General features: G+C 57.9%; 2 protein-coding genes across 13 annotated transcripts; one reads left to right on the top strand and one right to left on the bottom strand.

Annotated features, from left to right (window-relative positions):
- On the top strand, positions 1-3418 carry BBLN (bublin coiled coil protein). The gene is made up of 2 exons (XM_066367054.1): positions 1-221; positions 2940-3418. The coding sequence occupies exons 1-2, from the start codon at positions 143-145 to the stop codon at positions 3110-3112; spliced, it is 252 nt and encodes an 83-aa protein (XP_066223151.1). The 5' UTR covers positions 1-142; the 3' UTR covers positions 3113-3418.
- On the bottom strand, positions 2256-27954 carry CIZ1 (CDKN1A interacting zinc finger protein 1). 12 transcript variants are annotated; one of them, XM_066367052.1, is made up of 19 exons: positions 27814-27954; positions 21549-21678; positions 21212-21327; positions 18364-18435; positions 16307-16548; positions 13912-14002; positions 13623-13731; positions 12762-13116; positions 12636-12719; positions 12308-12581; positions 11953-12074; positions 11093-11290; positions 10290-10414; positions 8288-8375; positions 7720-7833; positions 7368-7517; positions 5786-5855; positions 5474-5595; positions 4384-4728 (listed from the first exon to the last, which is right to left on the bottom strand). In XM_066367052.1, the coding sequence occupies exons 2-19, from the start codon at positions 21671-21673 to the stop codon at positions 4513-4515; spliced, it is 2673 nt and encodes an 890-aa protein (XP_066223149.1). In that variant the 5' UTR covers positions 21674-21678; positions 27814-27954; the 3' UTR covers positions 4384-4512. The 12 variants fall into 12 exon arrangements, with proteins under 12 accessions (XP_066223144.1, XP_066223149.1, XP_066223145.1 ...); XM_066367047.1 differs by adding an exon at positions 2256-2442 and having other exon boundaries at positions 4573-4728; positions 12308-13116; XM_066367048.1 differs by having other exon boundaries at positions 12636-13116.

Genomic DNA, 27954 nt, shown 5'->3' with positions numbered 1-27954 from the left:
CCGGGTGGCGATCATCCTCGCGTTTCCACCCTTCCGGCCTTGCGACCCATCCACCGCCTCCACCTTCCGCCCGACGCGGGGTACTGGCGTGACGGTCGCGGGGTTTAAGCGTCTCGTGGCCCGTGCGGCGCCGGAGCCCGCAATGTCGGGCCCCAACGGGGACCTGGGCGTGCCGGCGGAGGTGGGCGCGGAAGGCGAAGATGACGGCTTCGGGGAAGCAGGTGACTCCGGGGGACTGTTGAAGCGACCTTTGCTTTCTCAGGGGTACCTTTCTGGGATGGGGGAGTCGGGGCCGGGATAGGGGTTTGGAAGGAAGGAGCCCTCCCATCCCCCGCCCCTGGATGGGTTGAAGGGCAGGCGCCGTCTCGGAATTTAGGATGAGCACCTGCGAGGTGATCTCTGGAAACCACAGCATTCGAGAACTGGGCCCCGTCTTGCAAATACGGAAACTGAGCCCGCTTTTGGGACACTCGCCCTTTTGGGACTTGCTCCAGCCACTTGGTTCAACCCCTGCGGGGAAGGAGGCTCCTGAGGGGGCGGGGCCGATGGCCCTCCTTGGCACAGCCTAAGGGCTGTTTGGGTGGGCGTGCCAGCCCTTGCTGAGTCCGCATCCCCAGCCACCTTTTCTGGTGTGCCCTGGAGCCCTGGCAAATGTGACTTGCGTACAAAGCAGCCTGTTGTGTGCACAGCACTGCGGAGGGTGGGAGGTGAAGTGTGGAGAGAGAACCATCAACTCCTTTTCACCCTCTGAAACTCTATAGGCCGACTGTTTCCCCATCTGTAAAATAATAATGATTAATGCCTTGTGCATTGAGATATATAATGAATGGAAAATACCTGGTAGGTTCCAAGATGCAAGTGTTCAGTAAGTGGTTATTATTCTCTTTAGTGTAATAAAAATTGGTTTATTAACTTAAGAGCGCAGGACATAGTAAATGTCGGGTATGGAGTCTGCATTTTGTTTTGGTAACAGCTTTATTGAGCTATAATTCACATAGCATACAACTCACCCATTTAAATTGTACAATTCAGTGGGTTTCAGAATATCCGGAGTGTGCATTAATCACCGCAGTAGTTTTAGAATACTTTCATCACTCGAGGTCTGCATTTAATAGAGGTTGAAGACCTCCCACAGGGGAAAGTGGTGAGCTGACTGCTTTGCCCTGGACACTGCTGGTGAACAGCAGCCAGATGTGTGTGTAAAGCAGCATCAGAAGGGCCTCCCAGGAGGCACAGTAAGTGGTGGCTGGTAGATTCACAGGACTTAGCACAGTGGAGAGGAGGGAGACAGTCTTGGAACTGGGAAGTGCCTTTGACATAGATAAGGTCTGGAGCTAGTGGTGTGTAGACACCACCTCCCCCATCCCTCCTCCTGGCTGTGTTTCATGGCACCCGATGTGAAATGTTGATAATATTGACCATGTATTAAGAACTTGCTGCGGCCAGACCCTGTCGGAGTTCTTGATATGTCTGAATCCTCGCAGCCACCCAGTTCTCTATCTCCCTTTTCCAGAAAGGTGCAGTAACTTCCTGGGATGGAGCAGAGCTGGGGTCCAGCTGCCCCGCTTCCCAAGCCTGAATCTTGGCTCTGGCACCAGCCAGCTGGAGGAACCTGAGCAAGTCCCTTCCTTCTTGGGCCTCGCTTTCCCCATCCATACCACAAGGTGGTTGGAGTGTAGAACCCAGCAGAGACTTTCCAGGCCTCTGGCCTCTGTGAGGTGTGCCAACTCCAGGTGATGGGTGCTTCCTTCAGAATGCAGACACATTTGCATCCATATCCCAGACACGTCCTCCAGCCCTGGCCTTTTCACACACTGCCAGCCACTTCCCCTGTGTCCCATGCTGGCAGCAGAGTGTATCTGAGTCATGGGCTAGCTCAGAAATGGCTTCTGCAGTGGGCACAAGCCCAGACCTTGGATCCTAAGGGACATTGTATTGCTGGCTTTCGAGGTCAGGAATGTTTCTGGTGGAGACCAGTGAAGGCTTCTTAGAAGAGGCATTTTGAGCTAGTCTTTAAATGGCTGCTGTGGTTGAGGCATTCTGGGTGGCAGGGACAGCTAGGCAAAGGCAGACAGGCTGGAAAGTTAAAGGCTTCATTCATTCATTCATTCAACAAATGCTCATTGCATAACAGGGAGGGCCTCAGGAAAAATAGCAGTGAACACAAGACCATTCCTCTTCTCATGGAGCTCTGTAGTCTGTAGGGGAGACAGACCAGCACACAGATGATCACATCAGTCAATCCAGAGGTGAGGGCCATGGAGGTGTGAGTGGAGGAGGATCAGGCACAGAGACCTGATTCACTCTGGGGTGTTGGAAGGGTTCCCAGTGGTGGCATCCATGCTGAGACTTGAAGAATGAGTAGGACTCATCCAGGAGGAGAGGGAGGGGAAACAGAAGGATGCGGCATTCCAGGCAAAGGCAACAGCATGTTCAAGGGGCCTGAGGTGGGCAAAGGCAGATGTAAGAGAGAAAAGGAGACATGGGAGGCTGGGCTGGAGAAGGGAGTGGGGTCTTGGGAGTCTTCTGGGTGCTTTATCCTGAGGGCAAAGGTCATGGAAGAGCTGGAAAAAGGGGCCTGCCTGGGTACAGAGGCCCGGACTGCCCGACTCAGGAATGTGGGCTCTGGCCTCTAGGTGGATGAAGAAAGTGGAAAGGAGATTGGCACTTGGCAGGACTTCCTGGGCAGGATACTGGCTGATCTCCCCTCGACCACCCTAACCTAGACAATAGGATGGTGTGCTAAGGCATTATTTCTCCAAAGCCTTTCCTCTTTTGATATGCACACATTTTCCAGATGGTGACACTGAGGCTCAGGAAGGAACAGGGACTTGCCGATGCCCTTTGGGAGGCAGGCTGGGGATAATGGTTGAGGGAGAGGGGTGTCTGTGAGCCCTGGGGAGACATGGGATTTTGGCTGTCTTTCCCCTCCATTCCAGAATATGCTGCCATCAACTCCATGTTGGACCAGATCAATTCCTGTCTGGACCACCTGGAAGAGAAGAACGACCACCTCCATGCCCGCCTCCAGGAGCTGCTTGAGTCCAACCGGCAGACGCGCCTTGAGTTCCAGCAGCAGCTGGGGGAGGCCCCCAGTGATGCCAGCCCCTAGGCTCCAGGAGCCCCAGCCAGGTCCCCACCGTGCCTGCCTGGGCCAGGCTCTCGCCTGGGCACTCACCACCTGACTCAGATACCTTCTCAAGTGCTGGCCTACAGGTCCCCCGGTGGCTCTGTCTGCCTGAGCCACTCTTCAGGTACTCCCCTTGGTGTGTCTGGGCCGACCCCCAACACCCAGCCTCCCCTCCAAGGGCCAGGTGTGGATGTGCAACCCACCCACCTGGCCTGCCTGCCCAATTCCTGGGCACTCTCCTCTCCGCCCAGGCCTTGAATGTCCACATTAAATAGGTTTCCGACACCATTGCGCCTCTCTCTGTATCCTGGGATGAGAACCCCAGTGGCTGACAGAGGTGAACAGAGCAGTTCCAGGCATTGCTCATGCCCTGGTGGCTCATGGGCCTGGAGGTGGGGGTGGGCTTCCTGCCTTCCTTGTTTCTGGACACAGAGGGTATAGGTGAGATCGGGACACTCCCCACCTGGTACGATCCTGGCCAGCAGCTGCTCCCCTGGCCAGGCTGAGACAACACTGACATGCTGTGTGACCCTGGGTGATGCGTTGACCTTCCCTGGGTACAGGGCCTTTCACTGAGACACCCAACACCACGACATGCTGTGCAACCTTGGGTACCACCCTCCTGCTCTTGACCTCAGCCTCCCCCGCTGGCCAAAACACAGGGTTGGTCTCGTCTGTCTGTAAGGGTCTTTCCAGACGGGGAAATAGTAGAACTAAAGATCCGGCTCAGCCTGGGCTCCACTCACTGATGTTTCATCACAGGGTCACCTGACGAGAAGGGCAAGGTACCTACTAGGGCATCACAAACTCAGAACCAGAGGAGAGTGGCGAGGGTCCCCTCCTGTACTTCCCCTTCCACAGGGTCCAGCTGGAGAGAGGCTGGCCCGGGGTCCAGAGCCCAGGCCCCAGGTCAGGTCCTGGCTGCTCGCCAGATGTATGACCTTCAGCAAGTCACCTGACCTTACCAGGCCTCAGTATCTTCATCTGGAATGTGGGAATAACAAGACCTCCCTCCTAGAGTTACTGTAAACATTAAGTGAGATCTTACTTGAAGGAACTTCCCTAGCCCGATACAGCATTAAGGGGGAAACGGGCTCAGAGAGCTGGAACTCCTGTGAGCCCAGAGTCCCTGGTTGGGGAACCTGCTGGCTGTTTGGTTTGCCCCACACTGTGCCTAGAGAGGCTGGTGCTGGCTGAGAGTTGGGTGGGGGCTCCTCTTCCTCTGTCCCCCCAGACAGAAGTGTTGGTGGGGACTGTGCAGCCAAACTACCGTCTTTTATTAGATTTCGAGTAAAAACACCAACTATGTCAAAGTTTCCAAGCAGACTCCTAAAAAGAATAGATCTGGACCCAGACCAGGTGGGTGTGGGGAGCTCCTCCTATCAGGTTTTGAGGCGGGTTGAGCGCCGGGTTGACGGGGGCTGGGGAGGTTGGGCCGTCACCTTGCTGAGGGCTTTGGCTGTGTCCTGGATGCTGGGCTGCATGTGTGAGCGGCCACTGGAGGTGAACAGAGCAGTCAAGGCGTTCCGGGCGGTGATTGCACAGCGGCGGCTCACGGGCCTGGTGGTAGGGCTGGGGTCCTTGGCCTTCTTGTATTTCTGGACACAGAGGGCGCAGGTGAAGCAGGGCTTCCTCCTTACCTGGCGCCCTCCTGGCCAGCCACTGTTTCCCCAATCAGCTAAGACAGCATTGGACACGCTGTGTGACCCTGTCTGTTGCGCTCAACCTCCCTGGATGAAAGCTCTGGAGCTAACAGCCTGGCCCTCAGCACCCCCCAGAACAAAAGCAGAAAGAGCCAGGCACCGGCCCTGGCCAGTTGGCTCAGAGGTAGAGCGTCAGCTAGGCATGTGGAAGTCCTGGGTTCGATTCCTGGCCAGGGCACACAGGAGAAGTGCCCATCTGCTTCACCACCCTTCCCCCTCTCCTTTCTCTTTATCTCTTTTTTCCTTCCAACAGCCAAGGCTCTATTGGAGCAAAGTTGGCCCGGGCGCTGAGGATGGCTCCATGGCCTCTGCTTCAGGCTCTAGAATGGCTCTGGTTGCAGCGGAGCAATGCCCCAGAGGGACCAAGCATCACCTTCTGGTGGGCATGTGGGGTGGATCCCAGTCCGGTGCAGGCGGGAGTCTGTCTGTTCCCCCCCTTCTCACTTCGGAAAAATACAAAAAAAAAAACCCAAAACCCAGCACCATCCTGGTTGGCTCTTGCTTCCTTTGTGGGCAGGGCTAACCTACTGGGGGGGTGTACCCGGGAGCCAAGACACGTCAAACACTGGCCATCACCCCATTGGTTTGTATGGAGTCTGAGTCCTGGGCAGGACAGGGTAAGACAGGAGGTCCAGCTCACCTGCAGGTTCTCGAAGTGGGACAGGGACTTGCAGTGGGACAGCTTCGCCCCTGAGTTGCCATGGTAGAACTTATGGCAGATGCGGCAGACGTAGCCCATCACGGGTACCAGGAAGTCCACACCTGGGGACAGCAGGGTCTGTGCACTCACATTCCCCCGTGCCAGACAGCTGTGCCGCCCTCTTCCGGGGCCCGTTTATTCGGCCACCCTCCAGGTGGGAGAAGAGGACGAGGGATAGACTGCCCGGCCAGGATGCTGTGGCTGGGATCTGGGCGGGCTCCCTGGAGGCTGGGGTCAAAGCTGGGGTCTTACCGTATGCAGTATTGGGGCTGTAGGTCTCGGAGTCTTTCCACTCCGCTATGGGTATATCTTTGGACGTCACCTGGAAACGTGCAAGTGTGGGCCTTGAACCTGGCTTCCCTCGGTACCCCCAACCCTAGATGCAGATGGGAGGCCCTGGAAGCCAGCCAAGCTCTTAAACATAGTCCCCTGGATTTGGAGGAGGCTGTGGGCGGCATCCTTTGAGCCTTTGCACAGACCGATCCTGCCTCCCAGAGCACCCTTCCCAATCCACTTTGCAGGCTCGGCTCACTCAGTCCCTTCCTTCCTAGTGCACCCACAGTGGCCACACTCCCTGCCAGTGTGCCCAACACATCACACATGTCATTACATTGCATCTTCACAACCAGCACCTATGATACAAGCATTTTACATAACAGGAAGCCGAGGCCCAAGGACATGAACGCACTTGCCCAGTGCCATGCAGCTGGTGTAGGGAGGAGCAAGGTAGTAAACCCTGGTGGCCCCAAGTCCTGGCTTCACTTCTAACCATGAGCCCCGTCAACTCCCTCAGTTCCTACCTGACACTGTAGTGACCTCAGCCTGGGGGGGTTCAGGTGAGCCAGGACCCCTCGTCTCACCTGCTGTACGTAAGCCCCTTCCAGATGAGGCCATCTGACTCCAGCTACGTCAGCCTCACCATGCCTAGCAGTGCCTTCCATCATGGCAAATAAACACGGTTTCTAAGAGTGACAGCCACTCCCATTTGCCACCCTGGGCTGTGACCCTTCCTCACAGCCTGAGTTGGGACCATGACTTCTGAGCAAAGGAAATAGGCTCAGAGATGCCAAGGGGCTTGACTGGGGTACGACTGCTGCCACTGCATGGCTAAGCCAGCCTCACCCCTAACCTGCTTGGGGATGGAGGTACCAGTCCCTCTGTGCCCCCTTTCTGCTGCCCCATCCCCACCCTGGGCTGTAAGCGGGGGAGGTCTGTGAGGGCAGGGGCCAGGCCCTGGTCTCCACATGCCCCTGATGTCCAGCACCAGGGCTGGGCCCAGAACAGGGGCTCTGGAAACAGTGGTTAAATGGAAAGGATCCAGACTTCTCCAGCTCCTCGCTCACGGGAGGCAGAGTAGCACGGGTGTGCCGAGCACAACCTCGCATCCAAGTCGGTGAGACTCTGCCAGGAAAGTGCTCGATATGTGCTCGGTATATAGGAGGTGCTCAGAAATATGCCGACTGCTTAGCTATCCTCAACAGCAGCGTTTTACGTCGAGTTTTCCTGTACGCACCACATCGTTCCCGTTCACCTTTATTGGTGCGGTTCCCTCGGCCGGCCGGGGTGTCTTTTCCCTTCCTCGACAGAATTCTAGCCAGTCTTAGAGGCCCTTGCATATTTCACCACCATCCTATGGTCATTGCGATATATATTTACGTAGTCATAGAGAATATAGCTACTATTAATATGACTATTAATACTAAAGTATAGCAAGAATGAGTGCCTACAAAAGCCAGCTCAGTGCCTCCTGGCCCGGGAGGCAGGGGCCAGTCCCTCCTGGACTGAAAACCCAGCACCCCGCCGGCCTCCCACCCTCCCTCCTCCTCCCAAGCACCTGCTTGCAGAATTCCTCCTCAACCTCAATCTCCTCTTCCTCATTATCGTCCTCCTCCTCGTCTTCATCATCCTCGAAGCAGCCGACAGCATCCACCGTGATGAAGTGGTCCTCGCCTTGGCCAGCTATCTCCTTCTCGAACATCTTCAGCTGCCCAGGGAAGTGGGCCAGGGCTCAGGTCAGTTCTGGGTGGCCGAGGTGTGACACTCCACCCATCCCCACATTCCTGGGAATCCCAGTCCCTCCAGACCTGCTATGAGTTTGGGATGGGATAAATCTCAACTTGCTGTGTGGCTCTGGCCAAGGCTCTGTACCTCTCTGAGCCTATGTTCTCTGAGGGGGCTGGGGTTACCTCCGTGGCCTTGTCCTTGTGCCCTTGGGACTTCACATGCTCCACAAACTTGCGGGGGGTCTTGAAGTAGCGGTTGCAAACGGTGCAGAAAGGTCGCAGGGACTGTTTGGCAATCTGGGGAAAGGAGGGCAGGCCAGGTGGGTGGCGGGCAGTGTCCCCAGATGCAGCCGGGTAGTGTCCACTGCAGGCCCCCACATCTGTAATCAGCTGGCTGTAATCTGCTCATGTACCAGAACATGGGCAAACACGTCCCTGCCCTGGGCCGTGGGCTCTGAGATGGGGCGGCAGGTGGCAACAGAGAAAAGACGCGGAGAGAGGACAATCGCTAGGAGAAGCCTCATGAGGCCAGGGCTGAACGGCAGGGCGAGATGGGGCCTTGCCCACACTGGACGTATGGGGAAACTGACACCCAGAGAAGCTTGAGTGCCTCAACTGAGAAGCCACGCTTATGTGCGCTGGCCATGCGGAGACCAAGACTGACCCCACTCCCACCCTGCTCTCCCCGCGTCCCGGCCCTCGGCTTGGGGACAGCACACACGGGTGCCTTCGAAGCACTGGGTCCTCATACCTTGTGGTCCTGTGTCCTGCGATGCTGGATCAGGTCCCCCATGTAGTAGACCTGGCAGGTGTTACACCAGCGCCTCAGAGGAGGCTCTCTGAATGAGGACAATCACAAGTACAGTTGACACTATATCCTTGGAAAGACAGCAGCTCACCCAGATGCTCCGTAAATGGAGCACAATCCCAATGGGATCCTTTTTGGAAACTCAACAAAATGGTCCTGAACTTCATCAGGAAGAATACTTAAACAAGAACAGCCAAGGAGGTTCAGGGGAGACGTGAGCCTGAGAAGCATTTGGGATGCCAGAGGGGCACCAGGGCAGTGACACAGCTGAGGGTCTCTAGCCTTGAAAACTTCTCTTTGTCGTTCAGTTTAAATGCCCTGTGGTTCCCAGAGCTGTTCTTGCCCCTCCCCCCATTCCTGGACCTGTCCCCATCCCCATCCCAGGAAGCTGGGCCCCCATCTGAGGCCCCCTAGTGCCACTGCCACAGCACTGCCCCAATGAATTGGCGGACCGGGTCCCTTCTCTACCTGCACCGGGCTGCGGCGAGTTCTGGGGGCCAGCACGCCACCCCAGCATCCCCAGGGCCTGACTGGAGGCTGGTCTAGAGTTCCTGACTGTTAGATGAAGAAAGGACAGGCAGCTGAGCTGAAGGACGGCCACGTTCTGCGTGACCTCAGGGGGCCCAGTCAGGATTCAAGGGCAGACGTCATCAGGAGAGTCTAACAAACCCCCTCCACCTGAAGCTTGGTCATAACTTGCGTTACATCCGCCCAACGTTCTTGTGTCATGAAATCTATTTTGACAGGATCAAGCTCATTCTGCAAATGCAATTTGAAATCCTGTTCTCATTCGACACTGCATCGTACACCTTTCTACATTATCATGAATTCCTGCCACTGTCCTCCTTACTAGCTGTTCCACCACGTGGACAAGCCTTAATTGATCTAACCCCACCCCCCAGTTTCGGATATTTTAGATCACTTCCAATTAAATTGTCTCACCATTACATTAATTTTGCAAGTCTCCTTTCTTCCGTGTTTATGGTAATTTCACCCAAGTGTAACTCCGAGGTCAGTGGGCAGGGCAGGTTTAAGGCTCGAGAACATATGCTAGCCAGGTAGGAAGCGCATCTCAACGTGAGAACCGCTATCAGACTCGGCGCCTGTGGGGAGCCGGCCCCTGTGCCCTCACCAGCACCCGGAACGTCAAGCTGTGACCCTCTGTAAACGTGCAGGGCAGAGTCCGGCCTGTGCAAGGGTTTCATGTGGCCTCCACAGGGTGTGTTTTGTTTCAGTTCTGAACTAGCTATTAAGATTTTGTAATTGGGAGATTTCACATACAAATCAAGGTTTCTGGGTTCTCCTGAAAAACTAGGGAGATCTGGAGCTGAGGGGCAGCTGTCACGTGAGACAGGTCATCCGGGTTGGCCTGAGCCAACGCAGACCTGCTTCTCTCATTGATGATGACGCCTCCCAGCCCCTGAAGACCTGGGGCTCCCCACAGGGTCATGAAAGGACCACTAGCTTCCTATTTCCCACCCCAAGAGCTAGTCCCAGATTGCAGGAGGGCTGACCTTTCTGATCCACTAAGCACACACAACAATGAAAAGGGAAGACGCAGCGTAGCTCTAACCTCAAGCCCAAAGATGAGCCGATCCTCACCATCACGTCCCTGCGGCAGGGCCAGCACATGTGTCAGGGGAGCAGCCCCAGTGCCACCACCCATTCCCTCCCACGGGGATGGTCACACTGAGCCTGCCTGGATGGAACCTTCAGAAACTGTCTAGTTCATGAATTCCTGCAATACACCGCTTCCCAGGCCCTGTTACAGACAAGGAAAACAGGTCCACGGTCATACAGTTAAAGGAGGGAAAAGGTCCCTGAGGGAGGGCAATGCTGAACACACAGGCAGAGCCTGCAGGTGGCCGATTCAGGACCCTTCCCAGCCCTGCCTGGCCTGAGACCGCCCAGCCCCAGCTCGAGGCCTCCGAGCTCCCACACTCACTCGTCCTCTCTTCTCAGAACATCCCGGGGCATGGGCAGTAGGGACAGGAGGCAGGCTTGGCTCATGTGCTGGATCTCCCCGAGCCGCTGCTGGTGCTGGGCCCCCGACATGTGGTCCTGGAACTCCTACGGCAGGGGGAAGTGTGGGACGGCCATGAGGACTGAGCCCCGGAAGGTGGCCAGGCCTGGGGCGCAGGGAAGAGGCCTTCACCCCAGCACCACTGTGAGGCTATTTCTCTTACAACAACCCTGTCTCTGTGGGCCGGTGAAGGATGGTAAACTGAGGCACAGAGTGAGCCCAAAGCAACCAGAGCCTCAAAGACAGGGAGCCATCTGATTAACTTTCAGGTCCCGTGGCTCTGTTCCGGCAAGACAGAGTGACGGGTACCTAGGGGCCTAGGAGTAATAATGAGAGTAGAACACTGTTGTCCATGCTAGGCTCGCTCTGGGCCAGGCCGGGGCTCATGACTTCAATGTCAAGTTGCTGATCCTCAGAACCACCCGGTGTGGTGGGTTCTAAATGGTTTCTTCATCTGACACATGAGGAGACCGAGGCACAAAGGGTGAATTCGCCTTCCAAGGTCTATGTGGCTGGTCAGGGCCGATCCTCACCAGCTCTGCCCAACTGTGAAGCGCTGCCTTCGTGGCTGACCAGCAAATGGGTTTTGAGCAGACTCACAGCTGCCAGGGCAGGGCTCACAGGGCGCCATAGGGTCACTCGTGTAGCTGTGGACCAGGCAGCTGGGAATCCCACACAGACCCTCCCCTCAAGCTGCCCACCACCCAGGGCCCGGGTGGCAGTACCTGCTGGCTGCAGCAGCTGGCCTTGCAGATGTAGCAGAAGAACTGGAGGGCCTGCGTGGGGGGCGCGCTGGCGGCCGCAGGGGTGGCGGAGGTGGAGTCGCTGGAACGTGGCCCAGGTGCGAGGGATACAGTGCTAAAGGCCCGACTGTCGCTACTTTGCAGAATGGTGACCTTCAGGGAGCCCCCAGCACCCCACACCTACACCAGGAGCAGGAAAAGGGCTGCCACCAGCTGAGTGCTTACGGCGGGCCAGCCCCGGTAATAAACGCCTGTGAGCACTGGGCATCAGGCCCTCCGGACAGCCCACTGTACAGATGGGGAAACTAAGCCTCTGAGCTGTTAGGCTCTGTGTTATTAGCCCAAGCTCACACAGCAAGAAAGCACTACAGCCAGGATTCAAACCCAGGCCCACCTAAATCTAAAGACCACCTAGCCACACACACGACAGGAGGAACTGAGACAGAAAGAAGGGAGTGGGTTTGGCCGCCACCCTCTGTAAAGCAGAGCAGGGCCCGAACTCCTGGCACCAGCTGCCACTCTGCTCTCTCCAAGAGCAACATTTCCCATGTGAGGGGACTCGGGGCTCTAGTTTTTGGGTGAGCAGGCTGGAAAGGACTCTTGTCCCCAAAGTACCCCCAGATCTTCAGAGCAAAGGCACGGAAAGGCAACACAACATCATGCGAGTTTGACGAACCACCGTCAAACCCACTCTGGCCGTCCATGGCCCGTGTGGGGGGCTGCCGTCACATGTTCCAGGTGGGGACACATGAGGGGGCCCTCCAGGGGGCTGGGACAAAGAGAGGCCTTCCCACTGCTGGGGACTGTGGTCCTCACGCTGCCACATGAACTTCTCTACCCACCCTGAGCATCTCTCTTGCTCTTCTTTCACATTCTCCCACATCCAGGCCACTGGTCAGCTCCTCCTGGCTCTCCTCTGTGCTGACCTGGACACCCACTGGCTCCAGCGAGGCCTCCTCCCGGCCTGGAATGACAGATGTGCTATGTTTCCCAGGGTTCATGTCCCACATGACCCAGAGGGACCTAAACCCAAGGGCCACACTGAAGCCTGTGGGGTGAATGGCCTCAAACCCAGTTCCAGCTCCAACCCTCGGTCCCAGGCAGCACCCAGTCAGGGCTGGACAGTTCCAGGGGAGGAAAGGGGTTCAGCAAGAGCTGTCCCATTACCAGGCCAGCTGGGAGCCAGAGCTCATTTACCTGCTCCAGCTTCCACCGTACTGGGCAGTGTCTCCAGCGCACTGGACTGAACTGGAAGTGGTGCTGGCACCTGGGGCTGGGGCTGAGGCTGCCCCTGGGGCTGGTCTGGTGGCTGCACTGGCAACTGCACTGGAGGTTGCTCCAGTGGCTGCTCCAGTGGCTGGACCCTTGGCTGCGTTTCTGCCAGGACTTGCGGACACGTCTGTGTCTGTGCCTCCTTCCGCAGCTGTGGCTGCGCCTGCCTCGGGGGCTTTGAATGTGCCTGTGGCTGCACCTGCTTCCGTGGCTCTGCCTCCTTCTGCAGCTGAGGCTGCACCTGCAGCTGCACCTGCTTCTGTGGCTGCGCCTCCTTCTGCAGCTGTGGCTGCGCCTGCTTCCGTGGCTCCGCCTCCTTCTGCAGCTGTGGCTGCGCCTGCTTCCGTGGCTCCGCCTCCTTCTGCAGCTGTGGCTGCGCCTGCCTCAGGGGCTTTGAATGTGCCTGTGGCTGCACCTGCTTCCATGGCTCCGCCTCCTTCTGCAGCTGTGGCTGCTCCAGCTGTGGCACTAAGTGCTCTGGAGATGTCTGAGTCTGTGCCTGCTTCTGCTGCATGGGCTGCACTGGGGCGGCCAGTGGTGGCATCTGTGGCTGATTCTGCAGCCGCACCTGGTCCTGGATCTGCAGAACCCGTGGCTGGAATCGTGGCGGCACTCGGGCTTCCAGTGGCTCAGGTGGCAGCTCCAGGGTCTGCGTCTGCGCTGTCATTCGGGCCTGTGGCTGGACCTTGGCCTGCAGCTGCTCTGGGTGTCCCTTCTCTGTGGACTCCTCTGAGCTAGGAAGAACCAAAAGGAGATCAAATCCATGTCTTCCCATTGTCCCTGAAGGGCTCCCCAGATAGGCTAAGACCCAGGTTCCAACCATCGCTCTCCCACGGTCCAGCTGCGCATCTGGGCGAGCCCCTCGGCTCTCAGGGCCCCACTGTCACTAAATGAATTGGCAGGATCACTTGCTCACACCTCCCACAACTTGCTAATATGTATCCAAGGCCCTGTAAACCTACCCCCTCTGCTCAGCTGAGGTCGCAGATGCACATTTCACCCCTCCAACCTGGCCACCTCATCTGCCTCTGGGTGGCTCAGTCACAGTGAAGCACTTCCCAGTGAGGCCTTCCCGGGTGAGGTGCAGAATTAGGTCTGACCTTCCTTGGAGCCAGAGGCCAAGGCCCTCTCCTTGCCTCAGCTACACTGAAGGCCCTGTCCCCGCCCACACCCATCCACTGCCTAGGCAGGAGTGAGACCACAAGGCTCTGCGCCCCAACAGGGTTTCAGCATCTGTTACCTCTTTGACCTTTTAGCTGGTGGCTCAGACCCCTCACAGGACTCGGGCTCAGGTGCTGAAGCGTGTTTCTCCTTAGCAGCAGCATCAGGGCAGGGAGGGGAATCTTGGTCTAGAACGAAGGACAGACGAGTGACTGCCAGGGGCAGGTAAAGCACGAACAGTTTCCGGGAGACAGGGCCTGGGGTCACCCCCCACCAAGATCCCTGCGCCCAGATCGGCCTCCATTACCAAGCATTCACCCACCTGCCCAAACCCATATCCCGGCTGAAGGACCAGCCTCCGCCCTCACCTGCTGGGTCCGTCCGGGACTCTGCAGCGTCCTCAGACCCCTCCGGGGGGTCTGCCTTGTCTTCCACAGGCATTGTCTGCGAAAAAGAATCCTGCTTCCTTTCAGAAACTGCTTCTCACATCCACCACCCACCCTTGTAAATACATCCTTGCCCAAGACAGCCGCAACGGTCCCCCAGGAGATGAAGGGGCTTAGGGACCTCTGGTGGCCCTGGCTCGAGCTGCGGAAAGATGACCCTAAAAACCCCGGGAACTGTGTCTAAGGAGTTCCATCTAGTGGCTCATTAATAAACCCAGGTCTGGGAGACAGTTCTCTCCCAGCCACGGTGCTGCCTCCTGACTCCCCTCCCCTCCTCCACAAAGCAGTCACAGGGATCCTTCGCAAGTGCAAAGCTGATCATCTCTCTCTCTTCTTCTTCCTTTTTTTTTTTTTTTTGGATGATACCTTGTCTCTGTCAGGCTGAAACCCTCCTGTGACTTCTCATAGGCCTGGACACTCCTTTTCCACCCTGAGCCTGATACCACCTCCCCTACCTCTTACACAAAATGGCCCCTGCCCCACACCCACCCTTCCAGCCTCAGTCTTCCCACTACCCCCCCCCCTATCCACACTGGCTTTCTTTCTGGTTCCCTAGAGCCCCGGGCCACTTCCTGCCCCAGGCCTTCACCCAGAGCCTGCAAGGCACTTCTTGCAGAAAGCCCTCCTGACCCCAGAGGACTTCCAGACCCCCAGCACAGGTCCCCAGAGGGTCTTGGGGTTCCTTAGTGTGGCACTTTCCACAGTCTTAATTAATTGGTGGAAGCATTATTTGCATTAATGTCTTGCCACCACACCCATCCAAGACCTCCAGGAGGGCCAGCCCACTGAGCCCCTGCAGGGACACACAGATGTTTACTAAATAAATGCATGGCCCCGCTGGGTCCAGCCCTCCACCCACCCCACCCCAGGAAGCCCTAGGAGCCCACATGCACCCCCCTCCCTCCTGCTAAACCCAAGGAACCAGTACTGTGCTGGGCTGTGCACCACGTCGGGAGTCCACGCTCTTCGGAAACTCCCTGGCTCTCACCCTGCACGACATGTAAGCCTCTGGCTTGTAAGCCAAGAGGCCCAGCTCTGGGTCTGTCTAGACATCTGTGCTGCCCAGGGCAACCTCCCCCCCACTCTGAGCCTCAGCTTTCCCATATGTAAAATGGGGGTGGGGATCACCCCCAGATAAGACGATGCGGGAGGCCCATAGGAAGGTCAGAAGCCAGGACCCCTCTCTGGACAGCAATGCCCACCTCCTGGGGACTGCCCCAGAGCAGGCAGAAAGGGGGGTACCGCCCCTATGCCAGGTGCTCTGGGAAGCGTGGGCAGTGTGAGGAGCTGCCAGGACAGTCTCAGAGAAGATGTTATTCCCTTTGCAAGTCTCTTTGAGTTTTTCTGCTTATGTCGGGGGGCCCTTCCCCTCCACGGTTTCCCCACCCGTCAAACATGCGCTGAGCCAGCCGGGCTAGGGCTCAGCACCTTCGGATGACAACAGTGTCGAGTTCAGGATTGCATAACATTGTATAACCCCAATTACCTTTCTTCCCACTGTTTTGTAAACTTTAGGTAGTGAGATGATATGTTTTCTTTTTAAAATAACCTAGAAGAGACTAGTTCACTTAAACCCGTCCTACCCCAGACAGGAGCCACTAGCCACCCGTAGGTAGCTTTGAGCACTTGAAATGTGGCAAGTAAAGCTGAGATTTCAGTATAAAATACACAGCAGATTTTTAAAGACAGCGCACACACACAAAAAGGAGTGCAAAACGCCGCATTCATTTTTACATCAATTGCATGTTGGAATGATCATTTTTTTAATATCCTGGGTTAAATGAAAATCTATGAATAAAATTAACTTCACCTATTTCCTCTCACTTTGTTAATGTGATGACTGGAAAAGTGAAATTACCTCCATGGCTTGCATTTTACTTCCTTTGGGCATGCTGATTTTAAGGACTGAGTACACCTAAACTAATACATAGTTATGTATTGATTATATCTCAATCTTTTTCTTTTTTCTTTCTTTATTTTTTAATTGAATTTATTGGGGAGTGGCACTGGTTAACAAAATTATACAGCTTTCAGGTATACAAGTCTATCAATTTTTTTAAAAAGAGAAATTTTGGGTAAGTAATAATCCTGGTGGTATTTGGACACAGCAAAGATCGCATCGGGGGTTCAGGAATATTTGAAGTTTGGGAAACACTACACAAGTCCAACGTACCTCCTGCTCAGTTTACAGATGAAGAAACCGAGGCACAAAGAGGGATGTGACCCACCCACAGGCCCAGTGCGAGGCGCGGGGAGCCAGGCTCACGCCCAGGCCAGCCCTCTCCCATGCCCACGGCCCACCCCAGCCTCCACTCACCTTGCAACTGGGAGTGGTGGAGGCTGTCCGGGCCTGTTTCTGGGCGTTCCGCCCTGAAGGGACGAGCTTGGAGGGCTGAATGGGGACCCCAACCGGAGGCGGGCCCAGCAGGGACTGCCGAGTGGCCTGGGGAAAGAACTGCTGCAGATTTGGCGTGGCCAGCTGTGGAGGTGTGAGGCTGGGGGCTGTCAGGTTTGGGGCCGCCAGGTTCTGGGCCGCCAGGTTGTAGCTGTGGAGGTTACCTGTGGGGAAGGGAGGGGAAGGAGGGTGGAGAGGGGAGGGGAAGGGAGGGGAGGGGAGGGGAGGGGAGGGGAGGGGAGGAGAGGGGAGGGGAGGGGAGGAGAAGGGTTACAAAGATGGTTGGGTGGTAGAGGCTAGGGTCAGTGGTCAGACCCCGGATGCACCACAAGAACGTCACAAATAACTTCAAGGAGGACTCTTCCCACCCAAGGTGGGCAGTGGGGAGAGATGCGAGCTAAGGGTCCAGCCCCCCTTGGGTACTGGTGGGGAGGAGGCTTTGGGGCTGGTGTTCTACTCTAGCTGGCGAGTGGGAGCCATTGCCCTTTCTCTCCCAGATGCCTCCCCAGTCAGTGGCTTGAGCAGCCCCAGCAAGCCCGCTCACCTCCAGGGTACTCTGGGGTGTACCTTACGGTATGTGAAATACCCAGCACGGGACCCAAAGGGAGAGCCGGCAAGATGACTGGTCCCTCGAATAATCATACCCTCCCACCCTACCAGCTACCCTGGGAACCGGGCACTTGCTAAGCACTTCCCATGCATGGCCTCAGTCCCTTGGCCGAACCTTCTTCAGGGTAAAAATTACTGTCTCTACCAGTGACACAACAGACACAAAGTGGAGGGCTTATCCAGGGTCTCTGGGAGGGGCCCACTAGCCCCATCCCGCCAGGACTCTGGGGGTCCTCCGGATTCCTCCCTCTCTTTATACCCCCATCTAAGCCAACACCAAAGCCTGTCAACCCTGTCCCCTACCCCTCTTCCCCGTCCAGCCTGACCCCCCTTTCCAGCTCCGCTCCCAGCTCCCTTCCAAAGCCATTTCCCCCTGAGCGTCAGCCACATTTGCAGCAGCAAACGGTGATCTCTGTAAAACCACATCCTGACTTCGCCTTCCCTCTGCCTGAATGCTTCCATAGCTCCTTGCCGCTCTTGGTGCCAGGTCCCGCCCTGCCCTCCTCCCGACCTCCTTTCTGGTCATGTCCCCTACACAGGCCCCCACTGGACTTCAGCTGTACGTTCCCATGCATCCCTCCCACAGCCTGGTTCTTCCTTCCTCTGCTCCTTCCACCTGGGACATTCCGCCCCTGCGACTTCCCAGGCATCCTTCAAGCTCTCTGTAGGCGTTCTTCCTCTGGGGGCCTTTCCTAGACCCTCCCCCAGTCCCCAGAGGCTCAAGCTCACCTGTCCTAGGACCAGCCGCACGATTCCCCTACTTCCCACGGCCCGCGACGCAACCACACCGCCAACTCCTTAAGGCTAGGCACAACTCAGTGGATTACGAAGGCCAGCACTTGGGAAGCGTTTAAACCATATAAAACCAGTTCCAGTTCTTGCCCCAAAGCTGGGACAAGAAGCACAAGAATTCAGGGCATGGCACAAAATCAGACTCTACAGTATAAGCTCTTGACCTTGATCAAATCAGTTCCCCCTTCTTAGCCTCAGTGCCCTCGTCTGTAAAATGGGGATAATAATGCTCGACTCACAGGATTTTATGAGGATTCAATGAGATATACAAGTGTGCCTTGTATATAGTAAGTGTTTGATTAACATGAACTGAAAACAAATACACACATATGTGCAGAGAGAACGCCAACCAGCTCTTTACAGTAAGATAAAGATGGCACACCAAAGGCAAAATGACAAAGGACATGGACAAGTCACACAAAAAAAATAAAAATGCTTAACAGACAATTATAAAATGTTAAACTGCACTAGCACTCCAAGAAATGTAACTAAAACATGAATGATATGGTTTTTGCCAACCAAATTAATAACTTATATGTACATATACATGTATATATATATAAAAAAGCATATAATACCCAATGTTGCTGTGGGCATGGTGAGACCGGTACTGTCATACGTGGCTGGTGACATTGCAAACTGGTCCAGTCCTTTGGGAAAGCAATTTGGCAACACTTATCAAGAGCCGCACAATACCCATCCCCCCGACCCAGTCATTCTACTCTTGGGAATCCGTTCTAAGAAAATAGTCTCAAACATGACATTCATCCCAGTGTTATTTAAACAGGAAACCAAAGAAACAAAAAGAGATGAGAAACATCAATCATCAGTTTTTCAATGCGACCCCTTAGTTGTTCATTGATTGCTTTCTCATATGTGCCTTGACCGCGGGCCTTCAGCAGACCGAGTAACCCCTTGCTCGAGCCAGCGACCTTGGGTCCAAGCTGATGAGCTTTTGCTCAAACCAGATGAGCCCGCGCTCAAGCTGGTGACCTCAGGGTCTCGAACCTGGGTCCTCTGCATCCCAGTCCCATACTCTATCCACTGCGCCACCGCCTGGTCAGGCTGTAAAGATTATTTTTTAGCATTTATTTAATATTCCACTGGAGGGATGTGCCCTTGCTTACCTAAACCTTCTTGGCTATTTCCTTTGTTTGCTTGTTTTCCTGTTTAAGGGATGCAGAGGACCCAGGTTCAGACCCCGAGGTCGCCAGCTTGAGCGCGGGCTCATCTGGTTTGAGCAAGGCTCACCAGCTTGGATCCAAGGTCACTGGCTTGAGCAAGGGGTTACTCGGTCTGCTGTAACTCATGGTCAAGGCTCATATGAGAAATCAGTCAGTGAACAACTAAGGAGCTGCAACAAAGAATTGATGTTTCTCATCTCTCTCCCTTCCTGTCTGTCTGTCCCTATCTGTCCCTCTCTCTGACTGTCTTTCCCACAAGAAGAAGAAGAAGAAAAAAAAAATCTTTACAGAGACTGTCAAGTTATATGGTAAGTACCTTGCCTGTGATGGCACAGTGGATAAAACTTTGACCTGGAATGCTGAGGTCACTGGTTCAAAACCCTGGACTTGCCCAGTCAAGGCACATATGACAAGTAACCAATGAACAACTAAAGTGGAGTAACTAGTATTTCTTGTTTCCCCCCTCCTCTCCCTATAAAATAAGTGAAATCTTTTTTAAAAATTATATGATTAATGATCATGCCATTCTATTCTGTGAAAAAGAAACAAGATACAGTCTTTCACTTAATTCAATGACCACAATTATATACAAGTCCCCAAGTTTATGCCTAGAAAAGAAGGGGAGAAAATATACCGAAGCAACTTGTTCTTTTCTTCAGGAGGCGAGTGAGTCTATATATGATAGTTTGGGTTTCGTTTTTGTTTTTAGCAAGAGAGTAGGGGGATGCAGACAGGGACAGACATACAAGAAGGAAGAGAGATGAGAAGCGTCAACTCACAGTTGTAGCACCTTAGTTGTTCATTGATTGCTTTCTCATATGTGCCTTGACAGCTGAGCCAGTGACTCCTTGCTCAAGCCAGTGACCTTGGGCTCAAGCCAGCAACATTGGGCTTCAAGCCAGTGACCTTTGGGCTCAAGCCAGCGACCATGGGATCATGTCTATGATTTAATGCTCGAGTTGGCAACCCCATGCTCAAGCTGGTGAGCCCATGCTCAAGCCAGTGACCTCGGGGCTCTGAACCTGGGTCCTCAGCATCCCAAGCCAACGCTCTATCCACTGTACCACCATCTGGTCAGGCCAATTTGGGTTCTTTTAATCCTATTTTAAAAATATTCTTTTTACTTGTCTTTAAAGAGTATAAGTTATAAAATGGAGAAAAAAGGCAGGGAATACATATATATACATGGTGAGTCCCTGTGTGTGGCTTTATCTCTCCACCCATCTAGCTGTCATTTCTTTTTGTTGATTTTTTAATTGAATTTATTGAGGTGCCATTGGTTAATAAGATTATATAGGTTTCAGATATACAATCAACATGTCACTTCTAAGTCAGCTCCTAGAGTCATTCACACCCACACGGCCCTGGCAGGGCTGACGGGTGCTGACCATCACACATCCGACCTGAACGCACACCCTGCTGGGTGGAGGGTAGCCCAGCACCAGGAATACAGCTCTGTAGTAAGATCTGGGCTGTAATTCTCTAGTTAACACCTACTCGCTGTGGGACCTTGGGCACATGACCCCTCTCTGGACCTCAGTTTCTTCACCTGTAAAGTGAGATCATGAGTGTATCTCCCCTTAGGGTTGTCAGCAGAGTCAAGGAATTGGGTTTATAAAGGCACAGTGCCCAGCCCAGCAAGTCACACCTACTCTATGTGAGGGGCTGGGTCTGACCATGAGCTGGCCCCGGGTCCCTGGGCCCCTGGATTACTACCACAGGGGCTGACGTGTCTCAGAAAGTATCAGGAGCAGCATCTGAAAGGAAGAGCTGAGAGACTGCTCTCCATATGGGGAAACTGAGGCAAGGGCACAGGCTTCAGCACAGGGCCAGAGACACCCACTCAGAGATCCAGGGGGCCAGAAGGCCCAGGCCTTGGTCTCGCTCAGCCACTGCCGGTGCTATGTACCCAGAGCAAATGACTTTCCTTTTCTGGGTATCAACTTCCTCATCCGTCAAATGCAATGAAGAGGAGGGTCATCAAAGCAGATCTTCCCATTTAGCATCTCATCTAATCTGAACGGCAGTAAAATGTGTCCACAGAGCCAGTGCCATGGCCAAGGGCACATGTTTGTGATCGGACAGACCCACACGCAGCTGAACAACTCAGGCCCTTGCACCTCCTGGCGCCTCGGTGTCCTCATCTGGACACCAGGACGCTCCCTCTCAGGGTTACTGTGTGGATCTGGTGAGAGTCAATGTGATGGGGCTGCAGAGAAGCTGCCCTAAGACAAGGCCATACCTTGCAACTGCTGCAAAAGCAAAGCTCTCTGTAGCACAGAGCCATTGAGGAGGGAGGCCGGGGCGGCGCCCTGGAGATTCAGAAGCTGCTGCTGAGGCTGCTGCTGGGGGAGGCCCCTGTGTGTCGAGAGTAGGTAGGTGTCAGAGGGATACTCGGAGAGGCAGACCCTCCCTCTTTCTCGAGACCCCTCAACTCCGGTCTCTGCCGGCCTTGAGAACTGATGACCTGCAGGACTCAAACAGGCATGTCCCTGGGAGAAAGGAGAGGGAAGGGGGTCTGCAGGCATGGCTCCGAGTGGCAGGGCTGCGGCCACTCGCCCTTCCCCGGAGGAGCTCACCTGACGATGGCCACGGGCAGCGAGGCCTGCGGAGTGGACTGCTGGAGCAGCTGCTGGAGCTGCAGCAACTGTTGTTGCTGCTGCAGGTGCTGCTGGAGCTGTTGCTGCTGGAGCTGGTTGAACATGGCGGCTGGGGAAGGAAGGGCAGTAAGGCTGGGCTCCCCGCCACAAGGCCAGCCAGCACTCCTGCCGTCCACCGTCACCCACCCCAACCCGGGCTTCAAACACTGCCTGCAGAGCCTTGCCCTCGGGCCCTGCCCGCAGCATGCCCTATTTGCTCCCCGCCCCAATGTCATGCCCGCAATCCTGCCAGCAGCAGCGGGAGTCAGCCGCCCTCCCGCCAATTCCCCCAGATCCTGCCAACAGTACCCACTTCCACAGCCAAGCCCGCCCTCCGTGTCCCGGCCTCTCAGGGCTCCATCCCTCCAGGAGCAGCCCCCGACTCCAAGACGCCTCTTCCTCAGCCTGGCTCTGCGCTCACCGCTCACAAGTGGCAGCCCACGCACTCCAGCCCCCTCTGATGCTCTCACCCTTTCCCTCCGATCCTCTCACCCCCCCTCCGATCCTCTCACCCCTCCCTCCGATCCTCTCACCCCCCCTCCGATCTTCTCACCCTCCCCCTTCTGATACTCTCACCCTCCCCTCCGATCCTCTCACCCTCCCCCTCCGATCCTCTCACCCTCCCCCTTCTGATACTCTCACCCTCCCCTCCGATCCTCTCACCCTCCCCCTCCGATCCTCTCACCCTCCCCCTTCTGATACTCTCACCCTCCCCTCCGATCCTCCCACCCTCCCCCTCCGATCCTCTCACCCTCCCCTCCGATCCTCTCACCCTCCCCTCCGATCCTCTCACCCCCCCCTCCGATCCTCTCACCCTCCCCTCCGATCCTCTCACCCTCCCCCTTCTGATACTCTCACCCTCCCCTCTGATCCTCTCACCCTCCCCCTCCGATCCTCTCACCCTCCCCCTTCTGATACTCTCACCCTCCCCTCCGATCCTCCCACCCTCCCCCTCCGATCCTCCCACCCTCCCCTCCGATCCTCTCACCCTCCCCTCCGATCCTCTCACCCTCCCCCTCCGATCCTCTCACCCTCCCCCTCCGATCCTCTCACCCTCCCCCTTCTGATACTCTCACCCTCCCCTCCGATCCTCCCACCCTCCCCCTCCGATCCTCTCACCCTCCCCTCCGATCCTCTCACCCTCCCCCTCCGATCCTCTCACCCTCCCCCTTCTGATACTCTCACCCTCCCCTCCGATCCTCCCACCCTCCCCCTCCGATCCTCTCACCCTCCCCTCCGATCCTCTCCTCCTCCCCTCCATCCTCTCACCCTCCTCTCCGATCCTCTCACCCCCCCTCCGACCCTCTCCTCCTCCCCTCCGATCCTCTCACCCCCCCCTCCGATCCTCTCACCCTCCTCTCCGATCCTCTCACCCCCCCTCCGATCCTCTCACCCCCCCTCCGATCCTCTCACCCCCCCCTCCGATCCTCTCACCCTCCCCTCCGATCCTCTCACCCCCCCCCTCCGATCCTCTCACCCTCCCCTCCGATCCTCTCACCCTCCCCTCCGATCCTCTCACCCTCCCCTCCGATCCTCTCACCCTCCCCCTCCGATCCTCTCCTCCTCCCCTCCGATCCTCTCACCCCCCCCTCCGATCCTCTCACCCTCCCCTCCGATCCTCTCACCCTCCCCCTTCTGATACTCTCACCCTCCCCTCCGATCCTCTCACCCTCCCCCTCCGATCCTCTCCTCCTCCCCTCCGATCCTCTCACCCCCCCCTCCGATCCTCTCACCCTCCCCCTCCGATCCTCTCCCCCTCCCCCTCCGATCCTCTCACCCTCCCCCTCCGATCCTCTCACCCCCCCTCCGATCTTCTCACTCCCCCTCCGATCCTCTCACCCTCCCTTCTGATCCTCTCCTCCTCCCCTCCGATCCTCTCACCCCCCCCTCCGATCCTCTCACCCTCCTCTCTGATCCTCTCACCCTCCCCCTCCGATCCTCTCCTCCTCCCCTCCGATCCTCTCACCCTCCCCTCCGATCCTCTCACCCCCCCCTCCGATCCTCTCACCCTCCCCCTTCTGATACTCTCACCCTCCCCTCCGATCCTCTCACCCTCCCCCTTCTGATACTCTCACCCTCCCCCTCCGATCCTCTCACCCTCCCCTCCGATCCTCTCACCCCCCCTCCGATCCTCTCACCCTCCCCTCCGATCCTCTCACCCTCCCCTCCGATCCTCTCACCCTCCCCTCCGATCCTCTCACCCTCCCCCTCCGATCCTCTCCTCCTCCCCTCCGATCCTCTCACCCCCCCCTCCGATCCTCTCACCCCCCCTCCGATCCTCTCACTCCCCCTCCGATCCTCTCACCCTCCCTTCTGATCCTCTCCTCCTCCCCTCCGATCCTCTCACCCCCCCCTCCGATCCTCTCACCCTCCCCCTCCGATCCTCTCACCCTCCCCTCCGATCCTCTCACCCTCCCCCTCCGATCCTCTCACCCCCCCTCCGATCCTCTCACCCTCCCTTCTGATCCTCTCCTCCTCCCCTCCGATCCTCTCACCCCCCCCTCCGATCCTCTCACCCTCCTCTCTGATCCTCTCACCCTCCCCCTCCGATCCTCTCCTCCTCCCCTCCGATCCTCTCACCCTCCCCTCCGATCCTCTCACCCCCCCCTCCGATCCTCTCACCCTCCCTCCGATCCTCTCACCCCCCCCCCTTCTGATACTCTCACCCTCCCCTCCGATCCTCTCACCCTCCCCCTTCTGATCCTCTCACCCTCCCCCTCCGATCCTCTCACCCTCCCCTCCGATCCTCTCACCCCCCCTCCGATCCTCTCACCCTCCCCTCCGATCCTCTCACCCTCCCCTCCGATCCTCTCACCCTCCCCCTCCGATCCTCTCCTCCTCCCCTCCGATCCTCTCACCCCCCCCTCCGATCCTCTCACCCTCCTCTCCGATCCTCTCACCCTCCCCCTCCGATCCTCTCCTCCTCCCCTCCGATCCTCCCACCCTCCCCCTCCGATCCTCCCACCCTCCCCCTCCGATCCTCCCACCCTCCCCCTTCTGATACTCTCACCCTCCCCTCCGATCCTCTCACCCTCCCCTCCGATCCTCTCACCCTCCCCTCCGATCCTCTCACCCCCCCTCCGATCCTCTCACCCTCCCCTCCGATCCTCTCACCCTCCCCCTCCGATCCTCTCACCCTCCCCCTCCGATCCTCTCACCCTCCCCCTCCGATCCTCTCACCCCCCCTCCGATCCTCACTCCCCCCTCCGATCCTCTCATCCTCCCCCTCCGATCCTCTCACCCCCCCTCCGATCCTCACACCCCCCCCTCCGATCCTCTCACCCTCCCCCTCCGATCCTCTCACCCTCCCCCTCCGATCCTCTCACCCCCCCTCCGATCCTCACCCTCCCCTCCGATCCTCTCACCCTCCCCTCCGATCCTCTCACCCTCCCCCTCCGATACTCTCACCCTCCCCTCCGATCCTCTCACCCCTCCCCTCCGATCCTCTCACCCTCCCCCTCCGACCCTCTCACCCTCCCCTCCGACCCTCTCACCCTCCCCCTCCGATCCTCTCACCCTCCCCTCCGATCCTCTCACCCTCCCCCTCCGATCCTCTCACCCCCCCTCCGATCCTCTCACCCCTCCCCTCCGATCCTCTCACCCTCCCCCTCCGATCCTCTCACCCTCCCCTCCGACCCTCTCACCCCCCCCTCCGATCCTCTCCTCCTCCCCTCCGATACTCTCACCCTCCCCTCCGATCCTCTCACCCCCCCCTCCGATCCTCTCACCCTCCCCCTCCGATCCTCTCCTCCTCCCCTCCGATCCTCTCACCCTCCCCTCCGATCCTCTCACCCCCCCTCCGATCCTCTCACCCTCCCCTCCGATCCTCTCACCCTCCCCTTCTGATACTGTCCCCCTCCCCTCCGATCCTCTCACCCTCCCCCTTCTGATACTGTCCCCCTCCCCCTCCGATCCTCTCACCCTCCCCTCCGATCCTCTCACCCCCCTCCGATCCTCTCACCCTCCCCTCCGATCCTCTCACCCTCCCCTCCGATCCTCTCACCCTCCCCTCCGATCCTCTCACCCTCCCCCTCCGATCCTCTCCTCCTCCCCTCCGATCCTCTCACCCCCCTCCGATCCTCTCACCCTCCCCCTCCGATCCTCTCACCCTCCCCCTCCGATCCTCTCACCCTCCCCCTCCGATCCTCTCACCCCCCCTCCGATCCTCTCACCCCCCCCTCCGATCCTCTCACCCTCCCTTCTGATCCTCTCCTCCTCCCCTCCGATCCTCTCACCCCCCCTCCGATCCTCTCACCCTCCTCTCCGATCCTCTCACCCTCCCCCTCCGATCCTCTCCTCCTCCCCTCCGATCCTCTCACCCTCCCCTCCGATCCTCTCACCCCCCCCTCCGATCCTCTCACCCTCCCCTCCGATCCTCTCACCCTCCCCCTCCGATACTCTCACCCTCCCCTCCGATCCTCTCACCCCTCCCCTCCGATCCTCTCACCCTCCCCCTCCGATCCTCTCACCCTCCCCCTCCGATCCTCTCCTCCTCCCCTCCGATCCTCTCACCCTCCCCTCTGATCCTCTCACCCCCCCCCTCCGATCCTCTCACCCTCCCCTCCGATCCTCTCACCCTCCCCCTTCTGATACTGTCCCCCTCCCCTCCGATCCTCTCACCCTCCCCCTTCTGATACTCTCACCCTCCCCCTCCGATCCTCTCACCCTCCCCTCCGATCCTCTCACCCCCCCTCCGATCCTCTCACCCTCCCCTCCGATCCTCTCACCCTCCCCTCCGATCCTCTCACCCTCCCCCTCCGATCCTCTCCTCCTCCCCTCCGATCCTCTCACCCCCCCCTCCGATCCTCTCACCCTCCTCTCCGATCCTCTCACCCTCCCCCTCCGATCCTCTCCTCCTCCCCTCCGATCCTCCCACCCTCCCCCTCCGATCCTCTCACCCTCCCCCTTCTGATACTCTCACCCTCCCCTCCGATCCTCTCACCCTCCCCTCCGATCCTCTCACCCCCCCCTCCGATCCTCTCACCCTCCCCTCCGATCCTCTCACCCTCCCCCTCCGATCCTCTCACCCTCCCCCTCCGATCCTCACTCCCCCCTCCGATCCTCTCACCCTCCCCCTCCGATCCTCTCACCCTCCCCCTCCGATCCTCTCACCCTCCCCCTCCGATCCTCACTCCCCCTCCGATCCTCTCACCCTCCCCCTCCGATCCTCTCACCCTCCCCCTCCGATCCTCTCACCCCCCCTCCGATCCTCACTCCCCCCTCCGATCCTCTCACCCTCCCCCTCCGATCCTCTCACCCTCCCCCTCCGATCCTCTCACCCCCCCTCCGATCCTCACTCCCCCCTCCGATCCTCTCACCCTCCCCCTCCGATCCTCTCACCCCCCCTCCGATCCTCACCCCCCCCTCCGATCCTCTCACCCTCCCCCTCCGATCCTCTCACCCCCCCTCCGATCCTCACCCTCCCCTCCGATCCTCTCACCCTCCCTTCCGATCCTCTCACCCTCCCCCTCCGATACTCTCACCCTCCCCTCCGATCCTCTCACCCCTCCCCTCCGATCCTCTCACCCTCCCTCCGATCCTCTCACCCTCCCTCCGACCCTCTCACCCTCCCCTCCGATCCTCTCACCCCTCCCCTCCGATCCTCTCACCCTCCCCCTCCGATCCTCTCACCCTCCCCTCCGACCCTCTCACCCTCCCCCTCCGATCCTCTCACCCTCCCCTCCGATCCTCTCACCCTCCCCCTCCGATCCTCTCACCCCCCCTCCGATCCTCTCACCCCTCCCCTCCGATCCTCTCACCCTCCCCCTCCGATCCTCTCACCCTCCCCTCCGATCCTCTCACCCCCCCCTCCGATCCTCTCCTCCTCCCCTCCGATCCTCTCACCCCCCCTCCGATCCTCTCACCCCCCCCTCCGATCCTCTCCTCCTCCCCTCCGATCCTCTCCTCCTCCCCTCCGATCCTCTCACCCTCCCCTGTGCCTATCTGGTGTCAGGAACAGCGGCGCACGCCCTCCACCCAGCCGCCGGCCTTTCCCTTTCGCCCAGAACCAAGTCCTGTCGGAGGAGGCTCCCCTCCCCCACGCTCCCACTCCCACGTCCCCGCCACTCCGCTGACCCTCCCTCTGCAGACACGGCAGCGTTCCACGTCCCCTCCGGCACCGCCACCGTCGGCGCAGCCCGCAGCCTCCGTTCTAGTGTCCCCGAAGCCTTCCGTCCGTCCCCGCTGCCGTTCGAGGCCCGCGTACCTCGCCTCCCCGCGCGGCTGTGGCCGCAGGGGCTGCACGGCCTCCTCCCCGCACCCTCTTCGCTGTCGCCTCGCCCCCAAGGGCAGGGCGGGCCGCGCGCGGGCCAGCGGGCTCAGACTCGGGGCTCCGCCGCTCGCGCCT

The sequence above is a fragment of the Saccopteryx leptura genome, chromosome 2 (assembly GCF_036850995.1).
Source record: "Saccopteryx leptura isolate mSacLep1 chromosome 2, mSacLep1_pri_phased_curated, whole genome shotgun sequence".
In the NCBI taxonomy this organism is placed as follows: domain Eukaryota; kingdom Metazoa; phylum Chordata; class Mammalia; order Chiroptera; family Emballonuridae; genus Saccopteryx; species Saccopteryx leptura.
Note: the sequence above shows the minus strand (reverse complement) of the source record. Positions and strands in the feature narration are given on the sequence as shown.

Excerpts from the sequence above, each read along its gene's own strand:
- BBLN (XM_066367054.1), top strand. The coding sequence starts at position 143 with ATGTCGGGCCCCAACGGGGACCTGGGCGTGCCGGCGGAGGTGGGCGCG. Across the intron at positions 222-2,939 it reads TGACGGCTTCGGGGAAGCAG|AATATGCTGCCATCAACTCC; the intron begins GTGACTCCGGGG and ends CCTCCATTCCAG.
- CIZ1 (XM_066367041.1), bottom strand. The coding sequence starts at position 21,673 with ATGTTCAACCAGCTCCAGCAGCAACAGCTCCAGCAGCACCTGCAGCAG. Across the intron at positions 10,415-11,092 it reads CCAGCTGCTGCAGCCAGCAG|GAGTTCCAGGACCACATGTC; the intron begins GTACTGCCACCC and ends CCCCTGCCGTAG. Across the intron at positions 8,376-10,289 it reads GTTCTGAGAAGAGAGGACGA|AGAGCCTCCTCTGAGGCGCT; the intron begins GTGAGTGTGGGA and ends GTCCTCATTCAG.